Source organism: Artemia sp. Qi Xiang Cuo, unplaced genomic scaffold, assembly GCF_049724085.1.
Source record: "Artemia sp. Qi Xiang Cuo unplaced genomic scaffold, ASM4972408v1 HiC_scaffold_3312, whole genome shotgun sequence".
In the NCBI taxonomy this organism is placed as follows: domain Eukaryota; kingdom Metazoa; phylum Arthropoda; class Branchiopoda; order Anostraca; family Artemiidae; genus Artemia; species Artemia sp. Qi Xiang Cuo.
In genome coordinates, this window is record NW_028300704.1 from 46,222 (window position 1) to 72,989 (window position 26,768).

Here is a 26,768-nt window from a genome sequence, read left to right on the forward strand (position 1 = left end):
CCAAATTAAAAACTTTTAATGCAAATGTTTTGACGGGAAGTAGAAAGGGAAGAAGGTTATGCGCTGCTGGGATAGGTGATTTTTAAGGGGAAATTGAAAGATATTTCTTCTAAAAGTCTGGGCAATGTTCATTAAAATTAGTCTACACATATTAATTTTAATTAATTAATTAACTTGCAAATCTTATTATTAGTTTTTAATTAACTTAATGAAAATCGGCGGTGGCATACAACTTTTATTGCAATTAATTTATTTTAATTTAACTTAATAAAATAAAAATGTCGAGTCATGGTGGTCATTAAAACTTGTTTTAGCTAATGAGTTTTAATTGATTAATTAAAATTTGTTGTTTAATTAACTAAAATAACCAATTTTATTTAATAATTGAATTTGATTAGTTTAATTTACATTAAGAAAATAAAATAAATTAGATCATTACTAATCCTTATTGAGCCTCCATTTTCCAGGTGTGCGACCGTTACTTAATTGACATAGATTTGCATTGGCACATGGCAATTTTACTTCTCCCAATGATCTTTCTGAATCTAGTCAGGAAATTGAAATATTTGGCCCCAATATCTTTATTTGCAAATTTTCTGCAATTTGGTGCTTTGGCTGTTATATTTGTATATTTAGTCAAAGATCTACCAGACGTTTCGGAACGCAAATCGTTCGCTTCTTGGTCAACACTTCCACTGTATTTTGGTACAGCTATTTATGCTTTTGAAGGTATTGGCATGGTGAGTGAGCTTTTTTTGCTTTTGTTTTTCGTCATTTACCAAATGTGTTCTACGAAAGACCGAATATCGTTCTAAAATTTGTAGAATTTGGCCCTTTCGCTGTTATATTTGTATATTTAGTCAAAGATCTTCCAGATCTGTCAGAACGCAAATCGTTCGTCTTTAGTCAACATTTTCGCTGTACCTTTGTAAGGCTGTTGATGCTTTGAAGGTTCTACGAAAGGTACTGTCGGAGATTTTTTATTCTTTCTTGTTTCATTTACTAAAGTAGCTCTACCAAAATCCGTATACTACTAGATAAATGGGGCGAATCTCCAGCATTTTCATTTAGGGGGGGGGCAAGAGCGGTCCACATCCGGATAGTCAAGGAGCATGAGATATATAGTAATTTTTTCCAAATTATTGGGGGATCAACTGCCCCCTTGCCCCCCCCCAAATGACGCCCCTGCTAGATACGAAACAATGGCAACATTACATGGAGACGACTTCGATCCCCCTTGTGCCAAATTGTTAAGCTTTCTCTCGACTTTTAAGTCAAACCTAACTACATTGGCAACATTACATGGAGACGTACTTCTGCATCCACAGACAATACGCATGGAAGTTGCTTCACAGCGTTCTCTCGAATACCTTAATTTAAGATCTATTAGTTAAGGTCATCTAATTGTTTTAATTGCAAGTTAAGTCAAAAGGCATTTCTGTCACTACTTCACCTATTGTTTTGCATTGCAAGATTGAGAATTTAGAGGAATTCAAATACTTGGGTAGCTCGATGGTTGCGATAGGGAAATAATAATCGAGAAAAAAAACCTTATACCACTCGGCTCAATCATTCCACTTTTGCATCACCGAGTATGGATGCCTCTTGTGTTCTGATATTCCGAAAACGTTGTTGGCACCACTCCAAAAGATCCAGAATATATTAATATGGAATAAAAAGAAAGAAAAGGCCATTAAAAAACAACAAATTATTGACCGAACAATTTAATAAGAGGGTGGTGGGAGGATGATCGCTTATCAAATCGAAAACCTGGGGAGTTCTTTCTCCCCAGTCTTACAATTTTTTTTTTATTTGTTTTTTTAGAATTTTTATATAAGCTTTGTTTTATAATAAATTAATTAAACTTTAATTTTAATTATTTCTTATATATATATATATATATATATATATATATATATATATATATATATATATATATATATATATATATATATATATATATATATATATATATATATATATATATATATATAATATAATTATATATAAATAAATAATTATATATTTATAATTATTAACTTATTTAATTATAATAAATTAATTCAGAAACCCTGGCACAGTCTTAACTATGGTTCAGTCTTAACATTGCAATATGTCATTCAAAAATATTCAGTGCTGTTATCGACTTATGCCTTCTGATTGCGTTAGCCATCGCAACGCAATCTCGCTAGCCATCCTGATCCTTTGTGTAAAATCTTTTGGATTTGTCCTTTCAGCGTGTTTTAGTTTCCGACGAAGAATCGATTAATCAAGTTAAACCAAGACGTACTGGTAGTGTTCACTGTATCTAAAAACTGAGAGTCTGGGAAAAATTGACAGCATTGACTAATACGCTATTATGTATTACCGATGCTATCATTGACCAATAAAGAATAATATTCAATTTTGTTTTTAGGTTTGTATTTTTAAGACAATTTATTGCTTTATGTTTTTTCAGGTTTTGCCACTTCAAAACAATATGAAAAGCCCCAGTGACTTTGGAGGCTGTAGTGGAGTGTTAAATACGGGCATGGTAATAGTGACATGTCTCTACACTGCCGTTGGATTTTTCGGTTATCTTCGGTACGGAGATGATGTTATGGGTAGTATAACTCTAAATCTACCATCGGGAGATCTGTAAGTTTCCTTTTTATACTAATTTCTCTCTCTCTCTCTCTCTCTCTCTCTCCCTCCTCCCTCTCCCTCCCTCCATCCCTCCCCCTCTCTCCCTCCATCCCCCCCCTCTCTCCCTCCCTCCCTCTCTCCCTTCCTCCCTCCATCCCTCCCTCTCTCCCTCCCTCCCTCTCTCCCTCCCTCCCTCCCTCCCTCTCTCTCTCTCTCTCTCTCTCTCTCCCTCTCCCTCTCCCACTCTCCCTCTCTCTCTCTCCCTCTCCCTCTCTCTCTCTCTTTCTCACTCTCACTCTCACTCTCTCTCTCTCTCTCTCTCTCTCTCTCTCTCTCTCTCTCTCTCTCTCTCTCTCTCTCTCTCTCTCTCTCTCTCTCTCTCTCTCTCTCTCTCTCTCTCTCTCTCTCTCTCTCTCTCTCTCTCTCTCTCTCTCTCTCTCTCTCTCTCTCTCTCTCTCTCTCTCTCTCTCTCTCTCTCTCTCTCTCTCTTAGATAATTTCGGAGACCACACTGCCTTTCCATGACGATAAATAAAAGTTCAAATAGGGATAAAATCCTTTTAATAGACAGTGTTTTCTATAACAGTGATAGAAATTCAAAAAAATACCAGATATTTCGGTCACATATAAAGTGACCGTCATCAGTAGTAAAACTAAAATAAAACAATTTAAATCAAAAGTTTATATACTAAATCAAATAACACTACATATTATTTGAATCTCTAATTCTTTTCAAAGCAAAGGCAGAAGCTATTCTATTTGACCTTCTTGGATTCGGTTCATTAGCGTTCAATGATATAACATTTGGACAAAGGTCAACTACATGGGGTGAATTGAACTTTACTCTGTCAGATTTTAATAAATTATCATAGATAGAGTTCAGCCCATATTCACCTGTGTCCTAATTCAAAGAAATATTCTTGAATAAGATTTTCTTTATTTCAAGAGTTTCATGAAAATTTGTCTTTAAACCCCGATCCTTAGAAATCCAAGAGACATTCTCGAACAAAATAAAATGGTCTGGAAAATTGAAAATATGTTCTGAAAGGGCTGAAGTGAAATTTTCAGAATTAGAATCATGCTTTAAAGCCGAAGAAATAGAATCTTTGTGTTGTAATAATCTCATTTCCAAACTCTGGTTAGTACGTCCCACATATGAGTTTCCGCAAGTACAAGGGATCTGATAAACCCCACTTTGTTGCCCCAATGAAGTTAGATCCTTCCAAGAATTTAGAAAACTACCCAAAGTATTATTACTCTTTAAAGCTACCCTTAGAAAATTGCTTTGTAAAATTCTTTTAAGTTTTTCACTTAGCCCGGGTACATATGGTAAGGAACAAAAAACATCCTTCTCCCGAGTTGTCTCCAAGACTTCTTTAGAAATCTCTAGAAACCTTTTTCTTCTTTTTGAAAAAGTCTGGTTAATTAACCATTCTGGATACATGTTGCTTATTATTTTCCTTAGAAAAGACAACTCCTCAACAAATTTTGGCGAGCAAATACTAAAGATCCGATCAGTTAAAGAAATGATCGAACCAATTCTTACTTGGTGTGCATAACTGGAATTATAATGCAAAAATCTATTGCTATTTGTCGGTTTTCTATAAATTTTAAAATCCAGACTATTTTGATTTTTCAAAAGAAGAACATCAAGGAAAGGAAGTTTCCCATTGGGGAACTTCCTTTATTTGTTTTATTTTATAATTTTCATCTTTAGGCCATCTTCCTCTTTGTGGTCTCAAAAATGCCTGTTTTATTAAGAAAGCCTCGTTTTTTTTCATTTTTAGGTCATCTTCCTCTGTGGTTCAACAAAATTGCCTGTTTTTTAATTAATTCATCGTTTTTTTTCATTTTTAGGTCAACTTAATCTGTTTGTTCAAAAATTGGCCTTAGTTATAAATTATTACTCGTTTTTTTCAATGGTTGTCCGTCTTAAGAGTTTTGGTCTCAGATAGTCATTTTCTTTAAGACAGCCTCGTTTTTTCATTTGTAGTCCGATTTATTCTTTTTGGTATAGAAAATACCTTTTTTAGTAATAAACACTCGTTTTTTTCCTTTGTATTCAGTATTCCTCTTTGTGGTCTCAAAAAGGCCTGTTCTATTTATAAAGACACGTTTTTTTCATTTTTAGTTCGAATTAAACTTTTGGGTAAAAAAAATGCCAGTTTTTTAAGAAAGCCTCGTTTTTTTTCATTTTTAGGCCAATTTAATATTTTTGGTATAATATTTGAATTTTCTTTAAGAAACCCTCGTTTTTTTCATTTGTAGGTCATATTCTTCTGGAGGTTAAAAAATTTGACTTATCTATTAAGAATGCCTCTTTTTTTTCATGTGTTGTCCGACTGACTCTGGTGGTTCAAGAATATGCCTGTTTTTTTAATTCAGACTCGTTTTTTTTCATTTGCTGGCCCTCTTCAGGATTTTGGTCTAAAAAATGACTGTTTTTTTAAGAAAGCCTCGTTTGTTTTAAATTGTAGGCCATAATACTCTTTTTGGTCTCAAAAAGGCCTGTTTTATTAAGAAATCCTCGTTTTTTTTTCCTTTTTAGGGCGTCGTCCTCTTTATGGTCTAGAAATTGACTTTTTTATAAATAAAGCCTCGTTTTTTTTCTTTTGTAGGTCGACAGAAACTTTTTTTTAAAAAAATTTGATTTTTTTTTAAGAACTAAGAGTTTTTTTCTATTTTATGTGATATTACTATTTTTTGTCAGTCATTGATGTGTACTATTTTATAATTTTTATTTTTAGGCCATATTACTCTTTGTGGTCTCAAAAAGGGCTGTTTTTTTAAGAAATCATCGTTTTTTTTTAATTTTTTTGCATTCTTCCTCTTTGTGGTCTCAAAAAGGCCTGTTTTTTAAGAAAGCCTCGTTTTTTTTCATTTTTAGGCCGTATTCCTCTTTTTGGTCTCAAAAAGGCCTGTTTTATTAAGAAATCCGCGTTTTTTTTAATTTTTTTGCCATATGCCTATTTTGGGTATATAATTGGCCTTTTTGATTCATACAGCCTCGTTTTTTTTTCTATAGATTTACCAATTAGACTTTTTTTTCATTCATTGTTGATTACAATTGATTTTGGTTAAGCTTTATTAAATCTTACACTGTTGTTTATAAATAAGGCATTGTTTTTAATTTTCTCCTCGTTTTTTTTTCATTATTTGGTAAGATAAATCAGTATTTTCAAGAAATTGCCTTGTTTTTTTAGATATCTTCTTTTTGTTAATTTGTTTGCACTCGTCCTCTGTTGTGTCTATAAAAGGGCGTGTCTTTATAGAATTCCTCGTATATTTATTATGTATTCCATCCTCCTCTTTGGGTTCAATAAATTTCCTGTTTTTTTTATTAAATACTCGTTTTTTTTTCATTTTTTTTCCAACTTAAAAGTTTTTTTCTAAAATAGTCATTTTATATTTTTAAAGCCTCGTTTTTTTCATTGTTATGCCGAATTACTCTGTTGAGTGTAGAAAAGGCCGTTTTTTTTAAGCAAGACTCGTTTTTTCATGTTTACGTCGTCTTAATATGGTGTTTCAAAACATGGCCTTTGTTTGTAAGTAATCCTCGTTTGTTTTCAATTTTTTGTTATCGTAAGTTATTTTGTATAGAAAAGACCGTTTTTTTTTAGAACTAAGCGGTTTTTTCTATGTTTTTTTATCATACACTTTTTTTTAAATAAATTGAAGTTTCTTTTATGACTTCCTCGTTTTTTTCTATGTCTTTCCATTTTCCTCTTTGTGGTATAAAATTTGAAGTGTCATGTATGCAAGACTCGTTTTTTTTTCAATTGCTCGCAAACGTACAGATTGGTGTAAAAAACATGCCATATTTATTTATTAAGATGCGCATTTTTTAATTTGTAGTCAGATAGAAGCTTGTTGTTCTAAATTTTGCCTTGGCTTTTAGAAAGATTCCTTTTTTTCTTTTGTAGGGCGTCCTACTATTTTGTTTAAAGAATATGACGTTTTTTGGAATAAAGACTCTTTTTTTTCAGTTGTACTCCGTCTTCCTCTTTTTTGGCTCAAAAATGCCTGTTTTATTAAGAAATCTTCGTTTTTTTTAAATTTTAGGTCGTTTTCCTCTTTGTGGTCTAAAAATGGAATTTTTTTGAAATAAAGCCTCGTTTTTTTTCAATGATTCGTAGATTTACACTGGTTTTGCCAAAATTTACATGTTTTTTTAATACTGCCTCGTTTTTTTTTCATTTTTTGGTCGACTTCCGCTGTGTGGTGAAGATATTACCATTTTTTTAAATACATACTCGTTTTTTTTAATTTTTTGTCCGATTGCAACTTTTTGGTATAGAAAATGACTGTTTTATTAATAAAACCTTGTTTGTTTTTTTCATTTTTAGGCCATCTTCCTCTTTGTGGTCTCAAAAATTCCTGTTTTTTTAATATATCCTCGTTTTTTTTTCAATGTTATTTCTACGTAACCTTGGGGTTAAAAAAAAGGGCTTAGGTTTTTATGAATCCTCGTTTTTTTTTTCTTTTTTAGGCAGACTGACGAGGGTTGTTAGAGGATTGGCCGTTTTTATTAAGAAAGACTCGTTTTTTTCTATTGTAGTCAAAATTAAAGTTTTGTTTATAAAAAATACATTATTTATTAATAAATCCTCGTTTTTTTCATTTTTATGACGTATTACTCTTTGTGGTCTAGAAAATGCCTGTTTTATTAAGAAAGCCTCGTTTTTTTCATTTTTAGGCCATCTTCCTGTTTTTTGTCTCAAAAATGCATGTTTTTTTAACAAAGCCTCGTTTTTTTCATTTGTATGTCGACATACTCATTTGGGTCTGTACTTTAGTTGTTTTATTTTATAATTTTCATTTTTAGGACATATTACTCTTTGTGGTATCAAAAATGCCTGTTTTATTAAGAAATACTCGTTTTTTTTCAATTTTAGGCTGTCTTCATCATTTTGTTAACGAATAGACCTTTTCTTGTAAGAATGCCGCGTTTTTTTAATTTGTTGTCCATCATACTCTTTTTGGTATATAATATGCATTTGTTATAATTTAAGACTCGTTTTTTTCTTATTTTGGCCGACTTCCTATTTTTGTTATAAAATATGGATTTTTTTTAATTAATCTTTTTTTTTTTTTCATTTTTAGGCCGTCTTCCTCTTTGTGGTCTCAAAAAGGCCTGTTTTTATTAAGAAAGCAGCGTTTTTTTTTTCATTTTTAGGCCATTTTCCTCTTTAAGGTCCTCCTTTATTAGTTGTGTTTTTTTTCATTTTTACGCCATCGTACAATTTTTTTTATACAATAGGACTTTTTTTTTATTAATGCTACGTTTTTTTTCAATTTTTTTTTATTTTAAGCTTTGTGTTCAATAATTTACCGTTTCGTGAATGAATGCCTCGTTTTTTTTCATTTGTACGACATCTTACTATGTTTTGTCACAAAAAGTACTTTTTTTTTAATAAATCCTCGTTTTTTTTCTATTTTTTTACTACTTAAGCTTTTTGGGGTCAAAAATGCGTGTTTTTTTTTAATAAATCCTCGTTTTTTTCATTTTTTCGCCGTCTTACAATTTTTGGTATAAAACAGTGCTTTTTTATTAATATATCCTTGTTTATTTTTCAATATTATGTTTTCTTACGATTTTTGGTATAAAAAAGGCCTGTTTTATTAATAAAGCCGAATTTTTTTTCAATTTTATGCTATCGAAAACTTTGATTTATAAAAAATGCATTTTTTTTTAAGACATAAGCTTTTTTTTTTTAATTTTTAGGTCATTTTCCTCTTTGTGGTCTCAAAAAGGCCTGTTTTATTAAGAAAGCCTCGTTTTTTTTAATTGTTATGCAATCTTAAAAAGTTATTTCAATAAATGGCCTGTTTTTTTAATTTATCTTCGTTTTTTTTCAATCGTTGCTAATTGGAATGTGGGTGTTATATAATATATCGTTTTTTAGATAAAGATACGTTTTTTTAAAATTTTTGGTCGTCTGAATAGTTTTGTTCAAGAATAGGCATTGTATTTAATATCGCCGCCTTTTTTTCTTTTGTTGGCCATCTTCCTCTTTGTGGTATAAAAAAGGAATGTTTTTTTAATAAATCCTCGTTTTTTTTAATTTTAGGTACTATTACTCTTTGTGGTATAAAAAAGCCCTTTTTTATTAATAAAGCCTCGTTTTTTTTTCATTTTTAGGCCATCTTCCTCTTTGTGGTCTCAAAAAGGCCTTTTTTATTAAGAAAGCCTCGTTTTTTTTCATTTTTAGGCCGTCTTCCTCTTTGTAGTCTCAAAAATGCCTGTTTTTTTAAGAAAGCCTCGTTTTTTTCATTTTTAGGCCATTTTCCTCTTTGTGGTCTCAAAAAGGCCTGTTTTTTTAATAAATCCTCGTTTTTTTTCATTTTTATGCCATCTTCCTCTTTTTTGTCTCAAAAAGGCCTGTTTTATTAATAAAGCCTCGTTTTTTTTTTCATTTTCAGGACATCTTCCTCTTTGTGGTCTCAAAAATTCATTTTTTATTTATAAATCCTCGTTTTTATTTCCTTTTTAGGCCGTCTTCCTCTTTTTGGTCTAAAAAAGGCCTGTTTTATTAAGAAAGCCTCGTTTTTTTTCATTTTTATGTCATTTTCCTCTTTTTGGTCTAGAAATGGGCTTTTTTTTAAGAAAGACTCGTTTTTTTTTCATTTGTATGCTGTCTTACTCATTGTGGTCTCGAAAAGGCCGGTTTTATTAATAAATCCTCGTTTTTTTCATTTTGGCTTTCCTTTTGTGGTCAAAACTGTTTATTAGAAATCCTCGTTTTTTCATCTGTTTGCCATCTTACTCAATGTGTTATCACAAAGGCATGTTTTTTTATGTATTCCTCGTTTTTTTTTTCATTTTTTTGCCCACATACTCTTATTTGTAAAAATAATGCCGTTTTTTTTAAGAAAGCCTCATTTTTTTCATTTTTACGTCATCTTCCTCTTTGGGGTCTCTGAATGGCCTGTTTTTTAAGAAAGCTTCGTTTTTTTACATTTTTACCCCATTTTAAAATTTTTGGTATAAAAAAGGAATTTTTTTTTTAGATTTCCTCGTTTTTTTTTAATTTTTTTGTTAGAGTACGAGTTGTTGTATAGAAAAGAAGTGATCTTTTAAGAAATACGTGTTTGTTTCATTTTTAGGTCCTCCTACTAATTTTGTTCTCAAAAAGGCCTGTTTTTTAAGAAAGCTTCGTTTTTTTTCATTTTTAGGCCATCTTCCTCTTTGTGGTCTCAAAAAGGCCTGTTTTTTTAAGAAACCCTCCTTTTTTTCATTTGTAGGTCATCTTACTATTTGTGGTATAAAAAAGGCCTTTTTTATTTATTACTACTCGTGTTTTTTTTCCATTTGTTGGCCGTTGTACTCTGTGTGTAAAAACTATTGCCTTTGCTTTAATTTTATCCTTGTTTTTTCATGGGTTGGCCGACTAAATCTGTGGGTTAAAGAATTGGCCTGTTTTATTATGTACTACTCGTTTTTTTTTCATTTGTTGGTTGTCATACTCTTTGTTGTATCAAAAATGCCGTTTTTATTAATAAAGACTCGTTTTTTTTAAATTTTATGCTACCTTCCAAGGTTTTGTATCAAAATGTCATGTTTTTTTAATAAATCCTCGTTTTTTTTTAAATTTTATTCTTTCTTCCTATTTGTTGTATAAAAAAGACCATTGTTTTTGATAAAGCCTCGTTTTTTTTAATGTTTAGGCAGTCATCCACTTTGTGGTCTCAAAAATGACTTTTTTTTTAAGAAAGCCTCGTACTAGTTCATTCCTCAATTTCTAAGTTTCATTAAAGAACAATGATAACTTTAGTTAACTATAAAGGAGTAGGTAAACTGTTCTTATTTTATCAAGGTAGGATTCCTTTCCTACCAATTTCTTCTTCTTCTTCTTGTTTCGAAATTGTGACTCCCTACTCTCCAGGGAGAGTTGCCGTGTAACTTATTACGGTATGATTTTCTCATCATTCATCAACTTGGGTGACAGGGAAGGAATCATTCCTTAATAGGACAAGAACAGCTGGAAATAGAAACGGCCTTGGCTCTTTTTCACTTGGCTCTGATTGTTCGTTTCGATTTTTTTTTTTTTTCATCGTTTTTCACTTTGTAGTAAAAGGATTCATCTCCCTGTGGAAAACGTGACTTTCGTCTTTTTTAATCCAATGAGACTCGCTATGTTCTTCCAGCTAAATATTATCACTGAGAATTCCTGCAACAAGAACAGCCGGATATAAAAGGATGTGTGTTCCTTTGTAGCTAACTAAATTTTACTTTAGTCCATAATAAAACGCTGAAAGTGAAGTGATTTGGAATGAGGCTTTCTTAAGAAAACAGGCCTTTTTGAGACAGTTTGTTTACAGCCTTTAAAAGCCCATTATTCTTTGAATTTTATAAAAACATTCCTTGTAGAACTAATGACAATTATTCCAATGCTTCCAATGACAATAACAAGTAATAATGACAATTATTCCAATGACAATCTATTTCGAATTTAGATACTTTTGTCAATTTCAAAACTTGAGTTTTCTATTTCCCTTCCTTTTGTTCGAAAATCTTTAATCATTCTTTAACGATAAATTGAAGTGGAGATAACATAAGCATATTGTACTGGAGGGAAATACTCGGAAATTCTCAAATATTCTTTGGACTTGTTGTGCTGGGTAGCACAAACCCTTTTCAAGTCTTATTTATTGCCTTAAAACTGTAGATGCCCCAGAGTCAATATTTTTGGCGAGGCTACGGTCAACTTTTTTAAAGATTTTTTTTTTAAGAAATCTTGAAAATCGTGGAAAAAATGTCTCTAAAATTATTCTTTGACACTTTCGACCCCTCCTCCCACATGATAAATATTTGAGGTAGATGCCCCAGAGTCAATATTTTTGGGGTGCTACCAAAACGTGAGGCTAGTGTCAACTTGAATCCCATGCCTTTCTTTATATCCGTATTTAAAACTCGTATTGGGCATTGCCTATTTGTCGTGAATTGTGTGATTATAATTAGGGTAAGTTTATGCCCATTTGAAAAGCTCTGTATTTGTTAGTATAAAATTTTATAAATATCTATAATTTGAAGAGCCTTGTTATGACTTTTGAACTTCTGTGGGGTTTGGTCCTGTTTATTAGACCAAGGGTACACTAGAGGCATTCGTCCTGCGAGGTTATAGAGCGTGATCCTCTTGTCAACTTGAGTTCTTTGGTTTCTCTCTTTAGCCCTATAGCCCTTTAGCTCTTTACCCATACAAATTAATTTTGTATAGTTGTTAGTAATTTAGATCCACACAAGCACCTCGAGTTTCTGGATGTCTCCCGTCGTTCAAAACGTTTGATGCGTTGAATATTTGACCTTAATCTTATCATTTTACACAATGTGGGTTATTTTTACCCATATAGAGAACTTTACACTTAGTGATATTAAATTATAGCCTCCTGTCTTACATAAAAGGATAACTGTTATTTAGGGATTAGTCATTAGTCGTAAGATTAGTCATAAGGTTGCAGTCATTTTAGTTTTGAGATAGAAAAAACAATCTTACATCATCTTCATACAAAGTTATCTTCGATTTCCTTTTTGGGTATCATTGATATAGTAAAGAAATAAAATGAATCCCAGTATTTTTCCTTGGAGAATGCCCACTTGAACATCAGCTTGAGCAGATACTATTGACAACTTTTATTCATTAAACCATCACACTGTTTGAACACGCTTGGAAAGAAGAAGAACAAAACTAATTTTTAATAGATCAATCAATCAATTTATTAATACTAAAAAAAAAACAATACAATTACAAACTTAAAATTTATGCACGCCCAAGAAGCTAAGCTTGTAAAGGGCCAACAAAACAAACAAGACAATATTATAAAGCACATAAAAAAAAAAAAAAAAAAAAAAAAAAAAAAAAAAAAAAAAAAAAATGGATAAGAGACATTTATATGAAAATAGGAGAATGAATAGGAGAAAATAGGAGAATTATTTGAAATATATTGAATGAAAAAAAAGACATAAATGTGGATGGAATGCAAAAAAAAGAAGAAAAAGGGGGAAAATACTATACTGGAAATACCCAGCGAGAAAGTGCCTTTGCAGAAAGAGATAGATGGACATCAGGAGGGATGTAGTTCCATAGTAAAATAGATTGATAAACAGGAGACCTCTGACCTGCTGTCGATGATCGCTTAGGTAAAATGAACCTGCGATAAGAGCTACGTAAAAAAGAAGAGTACCTACCTGAGCCTGACAGAAAGAAAAATTGCTGCAGAGATGGTGGAAGTGTACCTAGAAAAGCAGAATGTGCTAAATAAAGGTAACTTTTACCACAATACGATCCAGCGGAGCTAGTCCAGTATCATTATAAAGATCAGAGGAAGGATAAAAACGAGGTGGAAGAAAATTAGCCTTTACTGCCCTATTTTGGGCTCTTTGAAGTGAGCAGAGAAGAGATTTATTAGTACAACCCCAGACAGAACAGCAATAAGAAAGGTAAGGAAAAATAAAAGCATAATAAAGAGAAAGCATATTATCTGGGGGAAGAAATGAATTAACCCCGTGTAACATTGAAGATTGGCAGAGGACAAGGAAGCGGATATGAGTTATATGGGGTTTAAAAGAAAGAAAACAGTCAAGATACACACCAAGAAATTTCACTATAGTAGCTTGCGGTATAATATCATTCTCATAAGTCAGGATGGTTGGTTCCCTTGCGTCTCTCATACGATAAGGGGTTCTAAAGTGTACAATGGCACTTTTTTGGCTGTTGAGAGTCATACCATTTGACCAGCACCAATCTTTTACTTTATCAAGAAGACCTTGAGCTAGGGAAATGGCAGATGGCAGGTCCACTGCAGCAATGAAAAAGTTACTGTCATCAGCAAAAAGTATAGGGTGCACAAGGGGATGAAGACCATCAACAAGATCATTAATATAAATTAAAAACAAAAGTGGTCCAAGCACAGAGCCCTGTGGGACACCTTTCAAAATAGGCAAGGAAGAGGAAGAAGTACCATTAACCAAAACATACTGAGATCTCCCTGAGAGGTAAGACCTAAACCATTCAAGTGGGACTCCATGCACTCCAAATGAAGATAATTTAGACAAAAGAACAGAGTGAACGACCATATCAAATGCCTTTGAAAAGTCAAGAAATAGACCCAAAACACACAAGCCCTTGTCAAGATTAACACGCACAAGCTCTGTTGCATCTGAAAGTGCATGCACGGTAGAGAAACTGGGACGAAAGCCATACTGATGGTTAGTTATGAGAGAATTACCTGCAGTCGTATTAGTACTAAATACAAATGAAGAGAGTCTACAATACACTACATTTTCAACAACCTTAGAAATTACAGGAAGGAGAGAAATAGGTCTATAGTTTGAAATTAAAGATGAATCATCTTTTTTAAACAAAGGTACAACATTACCAACTTTAAATGACTGAGCAAAAACACCAGAAGACAGAGAGAGGTTAGTTATGTGTGAGATGGGGTTAGAAACAAACTGACCAATTTTTTTAAGAACATGACAGCTCAAACCAAAACCATCAACTGAACGGCTACTTGAAAGCTGAGAAATAATGTTAGAAATTTCGATATCACTGCATGGAAAAAGGAAAAAAGACTGTTCTGCTAAGGGAAAACTACTTACTCTGCTGTAGGGTGGATTAGGAACTAAAGGAAATGAGTTGAAATACGAATTGAAGGCTGTTGCTGAAGAATTTTTTTCCACGAAAGATCCATAAGCCTACTTGTAGCGACAAGGGGGGGACTATTCAAGTTTTTTGTGGGAAAGAGCTTCATTAACGACATTCCAAACCTTTCGGAAATTACCCTTTCACTCATCAATTTAACACGAAAAATATAGCTTTTTGGCTGCACGTACTGAAGAAGTAAGCACATTTTTATAAAGCTTATACTTCAAAAGATCATCCTGTGTCTTACTTTTACATGCAGCCTTGAACAGAGACGCCTTCATATGTGTAGCATTGATCAGACCTCTAGACATCCATGGACATTTAGGTATGGACTTCCTTGGCCTCTTTCTAAGAGCAAAATGCTTATCCAACAGAGCTCCCGTACGACATAAAAATAAATTGGTTGCACAATCAACATTATTAGCTTCAAGAACACTAGACCAATCATTACTCTAAAGACTATGTATTAAATTAGAAAATTCTTTATCTGTGGAAGTTCTAAAAGAAGACTCATCCCGCTCATCCACAGCAATCTCAGTTTGAGGCACAAAAAGTGAAACATAAATAGAGAAATGATCAGAAAGATCAGTAAAAACAAGACCAGAAGTAAATTTCAAATCAGAAGAATGAGAATTGAAAATATTGTCTATTAAAGTGGCAGAATTTCTAGTAGGGTCAACACGAGAAGGAAAAAAAATTGAAGGAAGTAGACCAGAAGAAGAAAGCACATCAAAGAGTCACATTCATCACTTGATCCGATATTTAACATATTACAATTAAAATCTCCCAAAACACAAATACATTTTTTAGAGAAAGACCCCACACAAGAAAGTTGATCAAGCAAATCACATAACAGATGTGTTGGAAAAGGAGGGGGCTTATAAAACAAACAAACAGTGTGACATGAAAACTGGCTTTTCAGATCAATAACAAGAGAATAAACTGACCTACTATTTGACACTACTGATGTAAACAAAGATTCAAGGTCAGACCTTCTTCTAAACTCAATATCAGACTTTATAAATATAGAAATACCTCCTGAGCACTTTGTTACCATTCTGGGGATATGGACAGCAACATAACCATGCATATCATAGGCTGTAAAATTTTCACCATCAGATAACCATGTTTCTGTTAAACCAATTACATCAAAAGGGCAAGAATTATCAGACCACAAATACGATTTCAGACTATCCCACTTATCTCTTATCCCACGCACATTCAAACAAAATACATTAAAGCTACTATTTAAAGACAGTGAGGGTACAATTTTATCACAATAAACAATGGTAGTGTGATAATTACAGCTAAAATTAACCATAGATTCAAGGAGAGGGTCAAGCGTGTGAGTCTCTTGTTTACCAGCCCTAATTGGTTGATCAAAAATAACCGAATTAAGAATAGAAGAATTCAAAAGAAAAGAGAAATCACCCATAATTATCACAAATAATAAATATACACATAGAAATATCAGTGGGATGGCAAAAATTATCCAAAGTATTGGACCAAAGTATAATGTGACACAAGTTGCTCTTACATGAGCTGCAGGTGTGCTGGACTGACAAAAAAACAATAGAAGTTAGGCTACATGAAGGTGAGAGGATCACAAAAAGCATAATGAGATATAAGTAAAATTAAATTAGAATAAAAGTATTGGCCCAATTTATAATGTGGGACCATAAAATTATTTAAGCTTTAAATGACATGAGAAAAAAAGAGAGAAAAAAAAAAAAAAAAAATATATAATTGTAGTGAGCCTACCTCAAGGTGATAGGATTAAAAACAAATATAAATGAATATCAATGTAATGACACATATTATTCCAAATATTATCCCAGAGTAAGATATGGGTAGTAAAAAATTATAAGAGCTGCATATATACTGACATGACAAAAATATGATAGAATTCAGGGTACACAAGGGTGATAGCATCAAAAAATAAGATAAAGAAATATAAATGAGATGGCATATATTATTCAAAATATTGGCCAAAAATATAATATGGGATCAGTCAAAATTATGCGAGTTGCATGTGTGCTAACATGAAAAAAATATGATAGAATTAAGGTTAAACGAAGGTGATATGATCACTAACCCAGATAAGGAAATAATAGTGGCATGGCACATATTCATCAAAATATTGGCTCCAAGTATAATGTGGAACCAGTCAAGATTATATGAGCTGCAATTATGCTGAAATGACAAAAATATGAAAGAAATCAGCCTACATAAAGGTGATAGGATCACAAACAAACATAAAAAAGAAAAAATAAATAAATAAATAACAGAGTGATAGCATATATGATCCATAATAATTGCCCAAAATTCAATATGGGACCAGTGAAAATCATGTGAGCTGCAAATGTGCTGACATTACAAAAATATTAAAGAAGCCAAGCCACACGATGGTTAAAGGATCATAAACAAACATAAAGAAAAATCAGTGAGAAGGCACATATTATTATAAGTATTAGCACAAACTATAATTAATGTGTGACCAGTTGATATTATGGGGGTTACAAGTACAATGACACGACAAGAATATAATGTAAATCAGACAACATGAAGGTGACAGAATCACACACAAACATAAAGAAATATTAGTGGGAAGGGACATATCATCCAAACCATTGGCACAAAGTGTAATATGGTACCAGTCAAAATTATGTGAGGACAGTAAAGAATAATAGAGAAATATTTTAAGAACAGCAGGTAAATCCCTACAGAAACAATGCAATATATTATAAGAAAATAAATCTAAATCCATCGCTTTAATTTATCTGCATTTGCAGCACATAAATCAATTTCACTCTGATTATTAAACTTAACCACTCTTCCAGATTGGGTTTTATACAGGATATCACCTTTACTGGACCAAACATTACGTAAGCCAAGCTTCGACTTGGCATATGAAAGAAGTTGTAAGCGTGGTTTTGTAAGTGTCTCAGAAAATAGAATCCCTGATCTTTTCAAATCCTTCTTTTGTCTGAGAAGCAGTTGACGAACTCGTAAGTTGCAAAATTCAACAACTATGGGTCTGGGTTTAGCATATGGTGTGCTGATACAACATCAGACTGAATAATTGGTATGCCAGGAAATTTCCCAGCACATAGTGACAAGAATCGACTTTCAGTGTTTTCAATGGAGGTCTCCTCTTTCACCCCAAAGGCAATAATTTGGTTGCTCAAAGCCTGCTGTTCAAAACGGTCATTTAGTCGTGCCAGGTTGGACTGGATAGGCTGGAAAGAGTTTTTAAGGTATATCATGGATGACTCTAAAGTAGCCAAAGAAGATTCAACAGAAAATATGCGTCTGTTATAGCTTTCAAGGGTTTTATCCACTAGATTACTAAGATCTAGGTCGAGGCCAGCATACACCTCTTGCTTGATTGCATCCAGCTTATCTGAAGAGATAGTGACATTATGTTGCATGAATGGATGTTCCTCTTTCATTTTAACCTCTGCCTCATCTACCTGGGAAGAGATCTTAGCCAATATAAGGTCATCAAGTAGCCCTTTAACTGAAGATTTAAGGTTGTCAGGTTGTAGTGAATCTGCTAGCATTTTATGTCTGATTTTTATGCTATTTATGTGGTTAGTGATCATGAGTAGTTGCTCTGAAACAGATTCTGATCCAGAGAATTGAATTGAGCTGTCAGACCTTAGTTCACGAGGTGGCTTGAGTTGACCTTTCATTTCTAATCTGAAGTAAACAACAAAACAGGACCAGAATAAGCAGTGGTATAAGACAGTTTGGGTATAAGGCAGGATGTAGTCCACAATCAAGCAACAAATTTCAAATACCAAAGCAGGGGATTGTGAAATTTGAAGAATAGAAAGCAATCAACAAAAAACATCAAGCATCAACAGTAGCAGTGGTATAAACCCAAGGATTGGTTACTGTAGTCAGATTACAAGTTAAAATTGGTATAGGTCTCACCTGATGAGTCTCCCTCTTACAACCCAGGGTTGGGGGCTGCTATGTGTGCCTGCCTTTACCCACTGGTAGGCAGGCAGAACCAGTACTTCAGGACGCTTAAAGTGTTGCTGGTTATGCCAGAAAACCTCAAATTCTGATCTCATCTGATACCCACGTCTTTTCAATTTTTCAAATTTTTTGCCAAAAGCCAATACAGCTAATATTCTGATAGTGCGAAAATGTGTTACCAGATATACCCCTTTTGAGTTCAAAAATGGTGGCTCTATATTAATCGCTCATTCGTGTTCGTAGAAAACTACATTTTTGATTTAATACAATCTTAGAACGAATAGAATTTAAAATTAAAACATAAAAAGTGATTTTTATACTACATTTATTCAGTTTGTCAAAAAAGGGGGGGGGAGGTTTTTCACACAAGGGACTTTTAAGGCAACATTTCGGTCAGTCTTCAATTGGGAACTTTATGAAAAGCTTTGGCGTTGTTCAAGAAGTAAGTAGTAAGTAAATGAGTATGACGGCACTAGACCCTCAAAGTCCAAACCGGCGGTACTGACCTCCGTTTCGTGGCCCTTCAGCCAGGAAGTGCAATGAGGTACTGGAGGCCAGCCATCCTTTGATTTCGTAAACCTTTCCTGCTTACCTTCCCCCGATTCCTCCAGGTTCTCATTTAGAGCTGGGTTAACTCTGAGCTGACAGAGTCACGCCATTGACCCCCTCTCAAAACAAATAGCCGGCACCCGAAGAATTGGACCCCGTGCCCCTCGGACAAATAATTCCCAACCCAACACGCCAACTACTTAGCCAAGACAGCTTACAAGAAAACCTATCATGACCATTTTGGCTTGTTAAAAGTCAGAGGGAAGAGTCTAAACCTCTCTTTCTCTTGGTGGGATGCTCAAAACCTCTTGTTTTTTTAATTCTTATTTTTTTTCAGACTAGCGGAATCTGTGAAGTTGATAATGGCTGCGGCAATTTTCCTTAGCTATCCACTTCAACTGTATGTTCCGGTGGATTTGATATGGCCCCAGTTTAGAGGAAGATTTGATGATGAATCTGCCGAAAAGTTTGCGGAACTTTCTCTCCGGACATCCCTTGTTATACTTACTTGTAAGTTGTAAAACTGATACCAAGGACAGTGAAAATGAAATGTTACATTTTCGTTTGGTTCAAGTGGAAATTTACACAGCCGTATATATCTTAAGAAATTAGAAGAAAAAAAAATCGGGAATTTAGTTTTTAATTAAATTTAATTAAATTAGTTACATTTAATTAAGTTTTTAATGAAAGAGCTCCGTATGCAGGTCTTGGTAGTAGCGAACCAGAATTTAAAACAAAAGCACGTGGGTAAAAAATTGGAAAAAAATATGCTAAAAATATGCGACATCAAACAACCGAAGAAGGTGTAGTTGTCTTTGGGAATCAATAAATTTTAATGTTGAATTTTTAAGGATAAAAGGGCTATCAAATTAAACTAATTAGTTTTGCTTATTTGACTTCATGATTCAACGTGGAAACACTGACGAAAAATGAGCTATTCCTTTCCCCGAAGCTTACTGTCGACCCAAGTTGGTATTTAATTAGGCTTTGGAATAAGTTCAAAATAAAAATGGTGAACAATTCACTGTATGGTGTACCAGATACTATTTACTTTTTACTATAGGTTTAGCTTTTTAAGTTAGTTAAAAATAAAATGTTTAAATTAGCTTTTTCTTAAATCTCACCAAAAAAAAATAACTCAAACTTTAGTTAGTTTTTCATCATAAACAGGCCTCCCACTGGAATCATAATTATGAAAAAAGGTCATGTTTTTAACCTAGGTTCTTAAATGGTTCATAATTTAGAAAAAAAGGTTCATAAAGTTCTTATTTTTCTTTTCACCAGCTGGAAAGCACTTGTGGTTGACGTCTTTTTCCTTATAAAGGACAAGCAAAGCAAATGTGCAAGAGTTTTATTTAAAACGTTTCAAACTGTAATACTGCATGTTTTGTGAAGATGTGGAGCTTCCTCCATATCGTTTTCTGAAACATGTGCCGAGTCGATGGCTAACCCTCGTTGTCTCAGCTGAGAGACTGGATGAGCAATGGGATGCTCTCGATGCGCATTTCCTGAAATTTATCCCTAAGGAAACATCAAAATTGATGAAGTCAAGCGGGTACCGAAAGATGTCTAGCAGTCTCGAGTATGCCACAACCAAAGCATTAGTCCTCTTTGTCATATCTTTTGGAAAGCTATTTGCTCTGCTTGCTGAGTTGTTTCAACGTAAAGAACCACCTATCCATATTCTGTATGACGAAATGCGTCGACTAGTAATGATGACCGCTGGGCGTTCTGTCAAGCAGAGTGATTTGACTGATATTCAGAAGGAAAAAAAAAAAACTTTTTCTGAGCTCTCCCATTCAAGCGGGGATTTTCTTCCATCCGATAAAGTAGCATGCGGTGTCATCGTGGAAGAATGCCTGTCGAAGGTACAAAAAGTTGATACTCTGAACTTCAGGAGTAGTGCCAGAACTGCATACCTGGCCGCTTGCCGCCATGTTAAAGAGAAATCACTAGGTCAAAGTGCCCTTCAGAATTTCCCGTGCCCGCGGCTGGATGATTCGGATTCGGAGACAAGAAGAAACGGCTTTGTAAGAATCGTTGGATTTATGCCTTTCCGTGTGAATACTGAAGCTGCCAGTGACAAATGGAACTTGCTCCAGCTGGAACCGAGTTGCCTAAGACATTGACTTCATTGACTATTGATGTTTTATGGAACTCGGTTTTTAGTCTGAAAAACTATCAAGGACAGACAAAATATCCCCTCGTTTCAAAGATAGTATAAGCAACTCTGCATGTCGCGTGAGAACGCTGAAGTTGAACGTGATTTTTAATGGTCAGGACGGACCATGATCGAGGAAAAATCATCGTTGGAAGTGAAAATGCTCAATACTTGACTGATAGTCTCTGACACTCTAAAGAAGTTTGAGAACATTCCCGAGTTAGTCCCTATTACCAGAGAGCTGCTGAATTTGGGGCGAAATGCATGCCAGAGATATAAACTGTACCTGGAAGCTGAGCGATCTGGACGGGCTGAAGAGAAGTCCAAAAAGGAAGAAGAAGAAGAAAAAGAGGAAAAAAAAAGAGGATGTTATCTGAGAAGAAGATTTTTGAACACCTGGAAAAAGATTTGGTTGAGAAAAAGTCAGTTGAAAAGGAGAAGAGACAAGTAGCAGAAAGGATTCTTCAAGAAGCTGAAAAAAGCCATAGATACCAAAGACTTTGTGGAAATAAGCCTTGCACAAAATGTGATCGAGGCTTTGAGCCGGAAGATGCTTGGAGAAGATAAGGCAGCCAGAGAGGTTGATCTGATACGGAGCAGGGTAAACAAACGAAAGTTGTCCTTAATTTGGTCATATTTTGCCAAAAGGAACAAGTAGAGTGGAATATTTAGTACTGGTGTATTTTGTACTGTTGTATTGAAAAACTCATGACAAAACAACAGCAAAAAGCAAGACGAATATGTGCACCAGTGATGAAACCACCGACTGTCACTTTTTGTGTCCACGGACAGTATATGAGGGGCTGAGGTGCACTTATCGTAAATTTAGGTTCATAATTGGTTCATAAAAAGTGCAATCAAAAGTTTATATTTTCGTGGTCGAAAGTTCATAAAGTTCGTATTTTTCACAAAAAAATTAGCGGGAGGCCTCCATAAATTACCAAAACTTTGCTGTCCATTCACAGTTTACCGTAAAGTACCCACATACCAAAGATGTATAGCCCACTACGTGGTGTAGCGGACACTCTTTACCGTAGTTTACCGTAATTACCGTGGTTTAACATACGGTGTATACCGTAGTTTACCGTAAATCATCCACATATCAAAGATTTATAGTCTGCTACGTGGTGCAGCGGATACTTTTTACCTTAAATTACCTACATACCGTAAATTATCGTAATTTTACTGTAATTACCGTAGTTTAACATACCGTTCGTACCGTAGTTTACCGTAAACATACCGTAGTCTACCGTAAATTGCCCACACATCAAAGATGTACAGTCCACAACATGTTGTAGCGTATACTATTTCCCGTAAATTACCGTAGTTTACCGTAATTACCCTAGTTTAACATACCGTAAACATACCGTAGTTTATTGTAAATTACCCAAATACCAAAGATGTACAGTCCACTACGTGCTGAAGCGGATACTCTTTTCTGTTTATAATGTAATTTTAAACTGTAGTTATATCTATTTTTAACTTTTAACCAATATTTAAAATTAATTAAAACTTGATTAAGTTTTCTTTTAATTTACGATATAAATTACCATGAACCCTCAAGTCATTTATAAAATACCCCGCGTTTTGATGATGCACAATGGGATTTAAAAGTCTAGCTTTTTAAAAATCTTTAACAAGAATTAAAAATTAACATAAACAATAGTAAGCTTTTCATCGTAAGTTGCCAAATAACGTTACGTAAGTTACCTAGAGTGAACTATAAATTACCCCCCGTTTTGGTACACAGTCCGGTTACTCTTTGTGTGGGATTTTAATCTGTAGCTATCTTTAAATCTTTTACCAAAATTTAAAAATTAATTAAAACTGGAGTAAGTTTCTCGTCATAAATTACCAAAAACCTTGCTAGTCAACTATAAATTACCATAAATTACCCCAGATGTGAATGAGGTACAGTCCACTGTGTAATGTACCGGTTACTCTTTACTGCTCACAGTGGGTTTTAAAACTAAAGCTTTTTTTTAATCATTTAACCACAATTAAGAAATTAATTTAGTTAATTTTTTTTTTCAACGGCACTTTGCACAGAAATACCCTAACTTTTACCACTTTTTATTTCAACAACCTTAAAAGCTATTCTTTTCAAAACCGTAGATCAGAAATGTTCAAAGTACCATAGATACTAAAATAAATAAAAAATTTCGCCCCTGGACCCAGCTTAAGCCTATTCATTTCTCAAAATCGTGTTTTTTAAAATTTTCTTTCGGTTGTTCCAAAAATATAAAGTTTTTATGACAGTTATTTTCCCTTGGCTTTACAATTTCATAATTTGTGTTTTAAAATTTTAAGTTATGTATAACCTGTGCGTTTCTTTATTAGTTATTCTCTCTTTTACAGTTGTCTTCGCAATGTCCATTCCAAATATTGGATTATTCATTTCGCTAGTGGGTGCTGTGAGTAGCTCATTTCTGGCCCTCATTTTCCCACCCATCGTGGAGACGCTTGCAAATTGGCCATCTGGCGGACGATATTATTGGAGATTTTTTAAAAACTTTATCATTTTAATCTTTGGTATTATCGGCTTTTTAACTGGGACGTATGCTAGTTTAGTAGCTATTAGGGACCATTTTCGCGCAACTTAAGTTGGTGAAGTAAGGCCATATCCAGAAGAGAGGGGGTTTAGGGGGTTTTACCCCCCCCCCCCCAAAAAAAATTTTTGTCCGACTCGTAAAAACGTGACAAAAATGAATATAAAAATTTTTTTGGTTATTTTTTAAAATTTCTTAACCCCCCCCCCTCTCGAAAAAAAATCCTGGTTACGGTTTTGCGGTGAAGTAAATTACTCTAGAAAGGCTGTATGTTATGGTTTTCTTGGGGGGGGGGGGGGGATTTTGATAAAGTATTAAAGAATGATATTTTAAGGATTACGTGCAAGCAAAGCTGTAAGCGCAAATTATATTTCATTAGAAGATTTAGTAACGACCTTATGCTTCGAATATTTTATTTTCGGCACAAAATTTGAGATCTTCGTGCGTTTTAACATTTTTTCTTGATTTTTTTGTAAAAATAGGAAATGGCTGTTATTGAAGCCTAGATTTAATAACTTTTCCCCACCACCCGTTTTTGGATGTGATAATTCTATTGTAGTTTTACCTTTTTAGGAATCTTAAAATTTGACATTTTAACGTTTAAATTATAATTATGAAAACAATGCGGAATTCAGTAAGGTAACAACAAGCAAAGTTGAAAGCACAAATTAAATTTTGATGTGTCGGCACTCAGCATAGGTGGTCATGTAGTAAAGATTAGATTTGTGACGGCCTTCAACTTTATGAAAATTTTATTTCAGCACAAAATTTGGGATTCATGTGTTTTAAGGTGTTTTTCTCCATACTCTTGTAAAAAAGGATCTTGATTATTACTTAAACTTAGAATTTGACGATCTTCTCCCCCCCCTGTTTATAGATTTAATAATGTTATCATCATTTTCAAACGTGACGTTTCAACGTTTGCTAAAAATATTAAAAGTGACTTTTTAACATTACTTAGACTCGAATAGTAACTTGAATTATATGCGATTACTTTTCTAGTTTTAGGTCAACGCGTTAGTTTTGTCGCACAAACTTATTTTCCTACTTTTGAGCATGGCTGTGTCAAACTGAAACCTTATTCAGTTTGGTATAGTTGTAAACCTATAGGTATAGTTGAGATATTTACATTGAGACATAAACGTACAAAGCGCAAACTTCTTTTTTGCTGTAGTTTAGATCCCAAAAATAGTTGTATTAATATTGATTTTAGTATGTCAGCTCGGAACCCATTAGATATGGAAATCAGAAATGCTAATCCAATTTTTTCCAAAATGCCCCCAAAAAATATTTTTGCATAACCAAGTGCGTATAGAATGAAACGACGTTTCTAGCTATTTCTAATTCTTAGACACTCGTTTATACGTAAGTGAAATTATCTCAGTCTGTATTAAACATATCTAAAGTGTTAACTATGTATGCATAGGTTAAAGTTCTTATTGTCTGGAAAGTGTTATTTAACTTGTCCAAAACTAAAAAATTTGACAAATTTTTTTTATAAGCTTTACTCCCCTAGATTTTGAAAAATACATTTTTTGGTAATGCATCGGTAAATATTTTGGTAATTTCATTGAAAAAAAAAATTGAAAGAATAAATAAAATTTTCCTCCTCTGTGCTAGATTCGAAAAAGTTAAGTTAAGAAAAATCCTTGCCCCCCTACATTTTCGTGAATTAGCGCCTCTGTTAAAATCTTTTATAGGATTATCAGATTAGGGTGGAGAGACAATCGGCCATCTCCGGAGCATTTCTGAGGTGACCCTGACCTTTCAACGACACTACACCTGACGTGTATTACTTCTTAAGCTTTTATATTAAAGATGAATGTACACATCGTCTAAGTGACGTTTTTAAACGTTTTCTTTTTGCTCCGGGGATTTATAATAAACTGTTAATATAGGTATCTTATGGATGAATAGGAGATTGCAAGAAAAGACAATTTTCTTCAAAGAAAAACAGAAGTAAATTGTCGGTACTTATGTACTGCTAATATTATGGTACTGATTCCAAGGATTGAGGAAGGCTTGATTTCCTCTTTGTTATTAAGAACTTAACTTATTTTGAATAAAAAAAAAATAATTGTTCTGGATTATTTTAAAAAGAGCATAAATTACTCTGATAAAAAATTCTTATTATCATTAATTTTTTTGGGAGAATCTGGATATTTACAAAAATAGCATACTGTAAATTACACCAAAGACGCACATTTTTGTGATTAGAATTTATGCCCTTAAGCGAGTCCCCTTTCTTTCCTACCAACTAACAAAAAAAATTGTAGCAAACTTAAAATAATTATATAAGTAAACTTAAGTTTCGTTTTAATTTCTGCAATAAGGGTGTCAAGGATCCTACATGTTCAGAAGCTTATTCACTAATCGCGAAGCTCAGATTTTACCTTGTATTGCTACTATTACTACTAACAACAACTCACCGCAGCACCAAGCCACCTGAGGCCAACACAGCTACGCACGCTCCTTCTCCATCCCAATCTATTTAAAGCCTCCCTTTTTACACCCTCCCACGAAGTTCCCAATTCCTTTAAATCTATCTTTATGACGTCTTCCCACCCCAGACGATGACAACCTGCTTTCTATTTAGCCCTAGACGGTGGGCCGAAAAGAACAATCTTTGGCAATATGCCATACATCATCTGCACGTGCCCTAGCCACCTCAACCTTTCTTTCATTATAGCCCTAGAGAGCGGTATTGAACCACTTTTTTCGTATAGCCTATTGTTCGGTCAGTTCGCCGGGTACCCAGAACAATCCTTAAGCAATTTCTCTGGAAAACATCTAGCAAATCTTCATCCGCTTTTCGGGGCACCCATGCTTCAGAGCCATATTTGACCACTGTCATCACTGTAGCTTCTAATATTCTAATCTTGGTCTGCAGACTTATCTTCGTATTCTTCGAAACTTTTTTTAACTGTGAAAAAACACCATGAACCTTGGCTATTCTACTTTTAACATCTTCACTGCTCCCACCATCTTTTATTAATTTACCTTGTATCCTTTCCTTGAAACCCACCTTGTAGTAATTCGTGTATAAGACGATTAGAAGACACAACACCTTCGTCCATTTTATTAGTCTCCTGATTAGTAGATATAAGACGACTTAAAGAACCCACGCCTTCTTCTCCTTCTGAAACAGTAGCCATTTCAAATCTGTAACTGGGAGTTGATTCAATATTACTTTGAGTGAAAAAAAGGAACTGCGATCTATTAGCTATAATTACCAGAATCTATTGCCCGAAAT

At 33.7% G+C, this 26,768-nt stretch overlaps 1 protein-coding gene across 1 annotated transcript in view; it reads left to right on the plus strand.

Moving 5' to 3' along the window:
- LOC148938423 (neutral amino acid uniporter 4) overlaps nucleotides 1–23,578 on the plus strand; it is a 44,598-nt gene extending 21,020 nt beyond the window's left edge. Inside the window, exons 5-8 of the mRNA XM_089107803.1 lie at nucleotides 468–740; nucleotides 2,459–2,637; nucleotides 19,143–19,315; nucleotides 23,325–23,578. Coding sequence (XP_088963929.1) covers nucleotides 468–740; nucleotides 2,459–2,637; nucleotides 19,143–19,315; nucleotides 23,325–23,569 — 870 coding nt within the window. The 3' untranslated portion in view covers nucleotides 23,570–23,578. The remainder of the gene's footprint in view (nucleotides 1–467; nucleotides 741–2,458; nucleotides 2,638–19,142; nucleotides 19,316–23,324) is intronic.
- The last annotated feature ends 3,190 nt before the right edge of the window (nucleotides 23,579–26,768 follow it).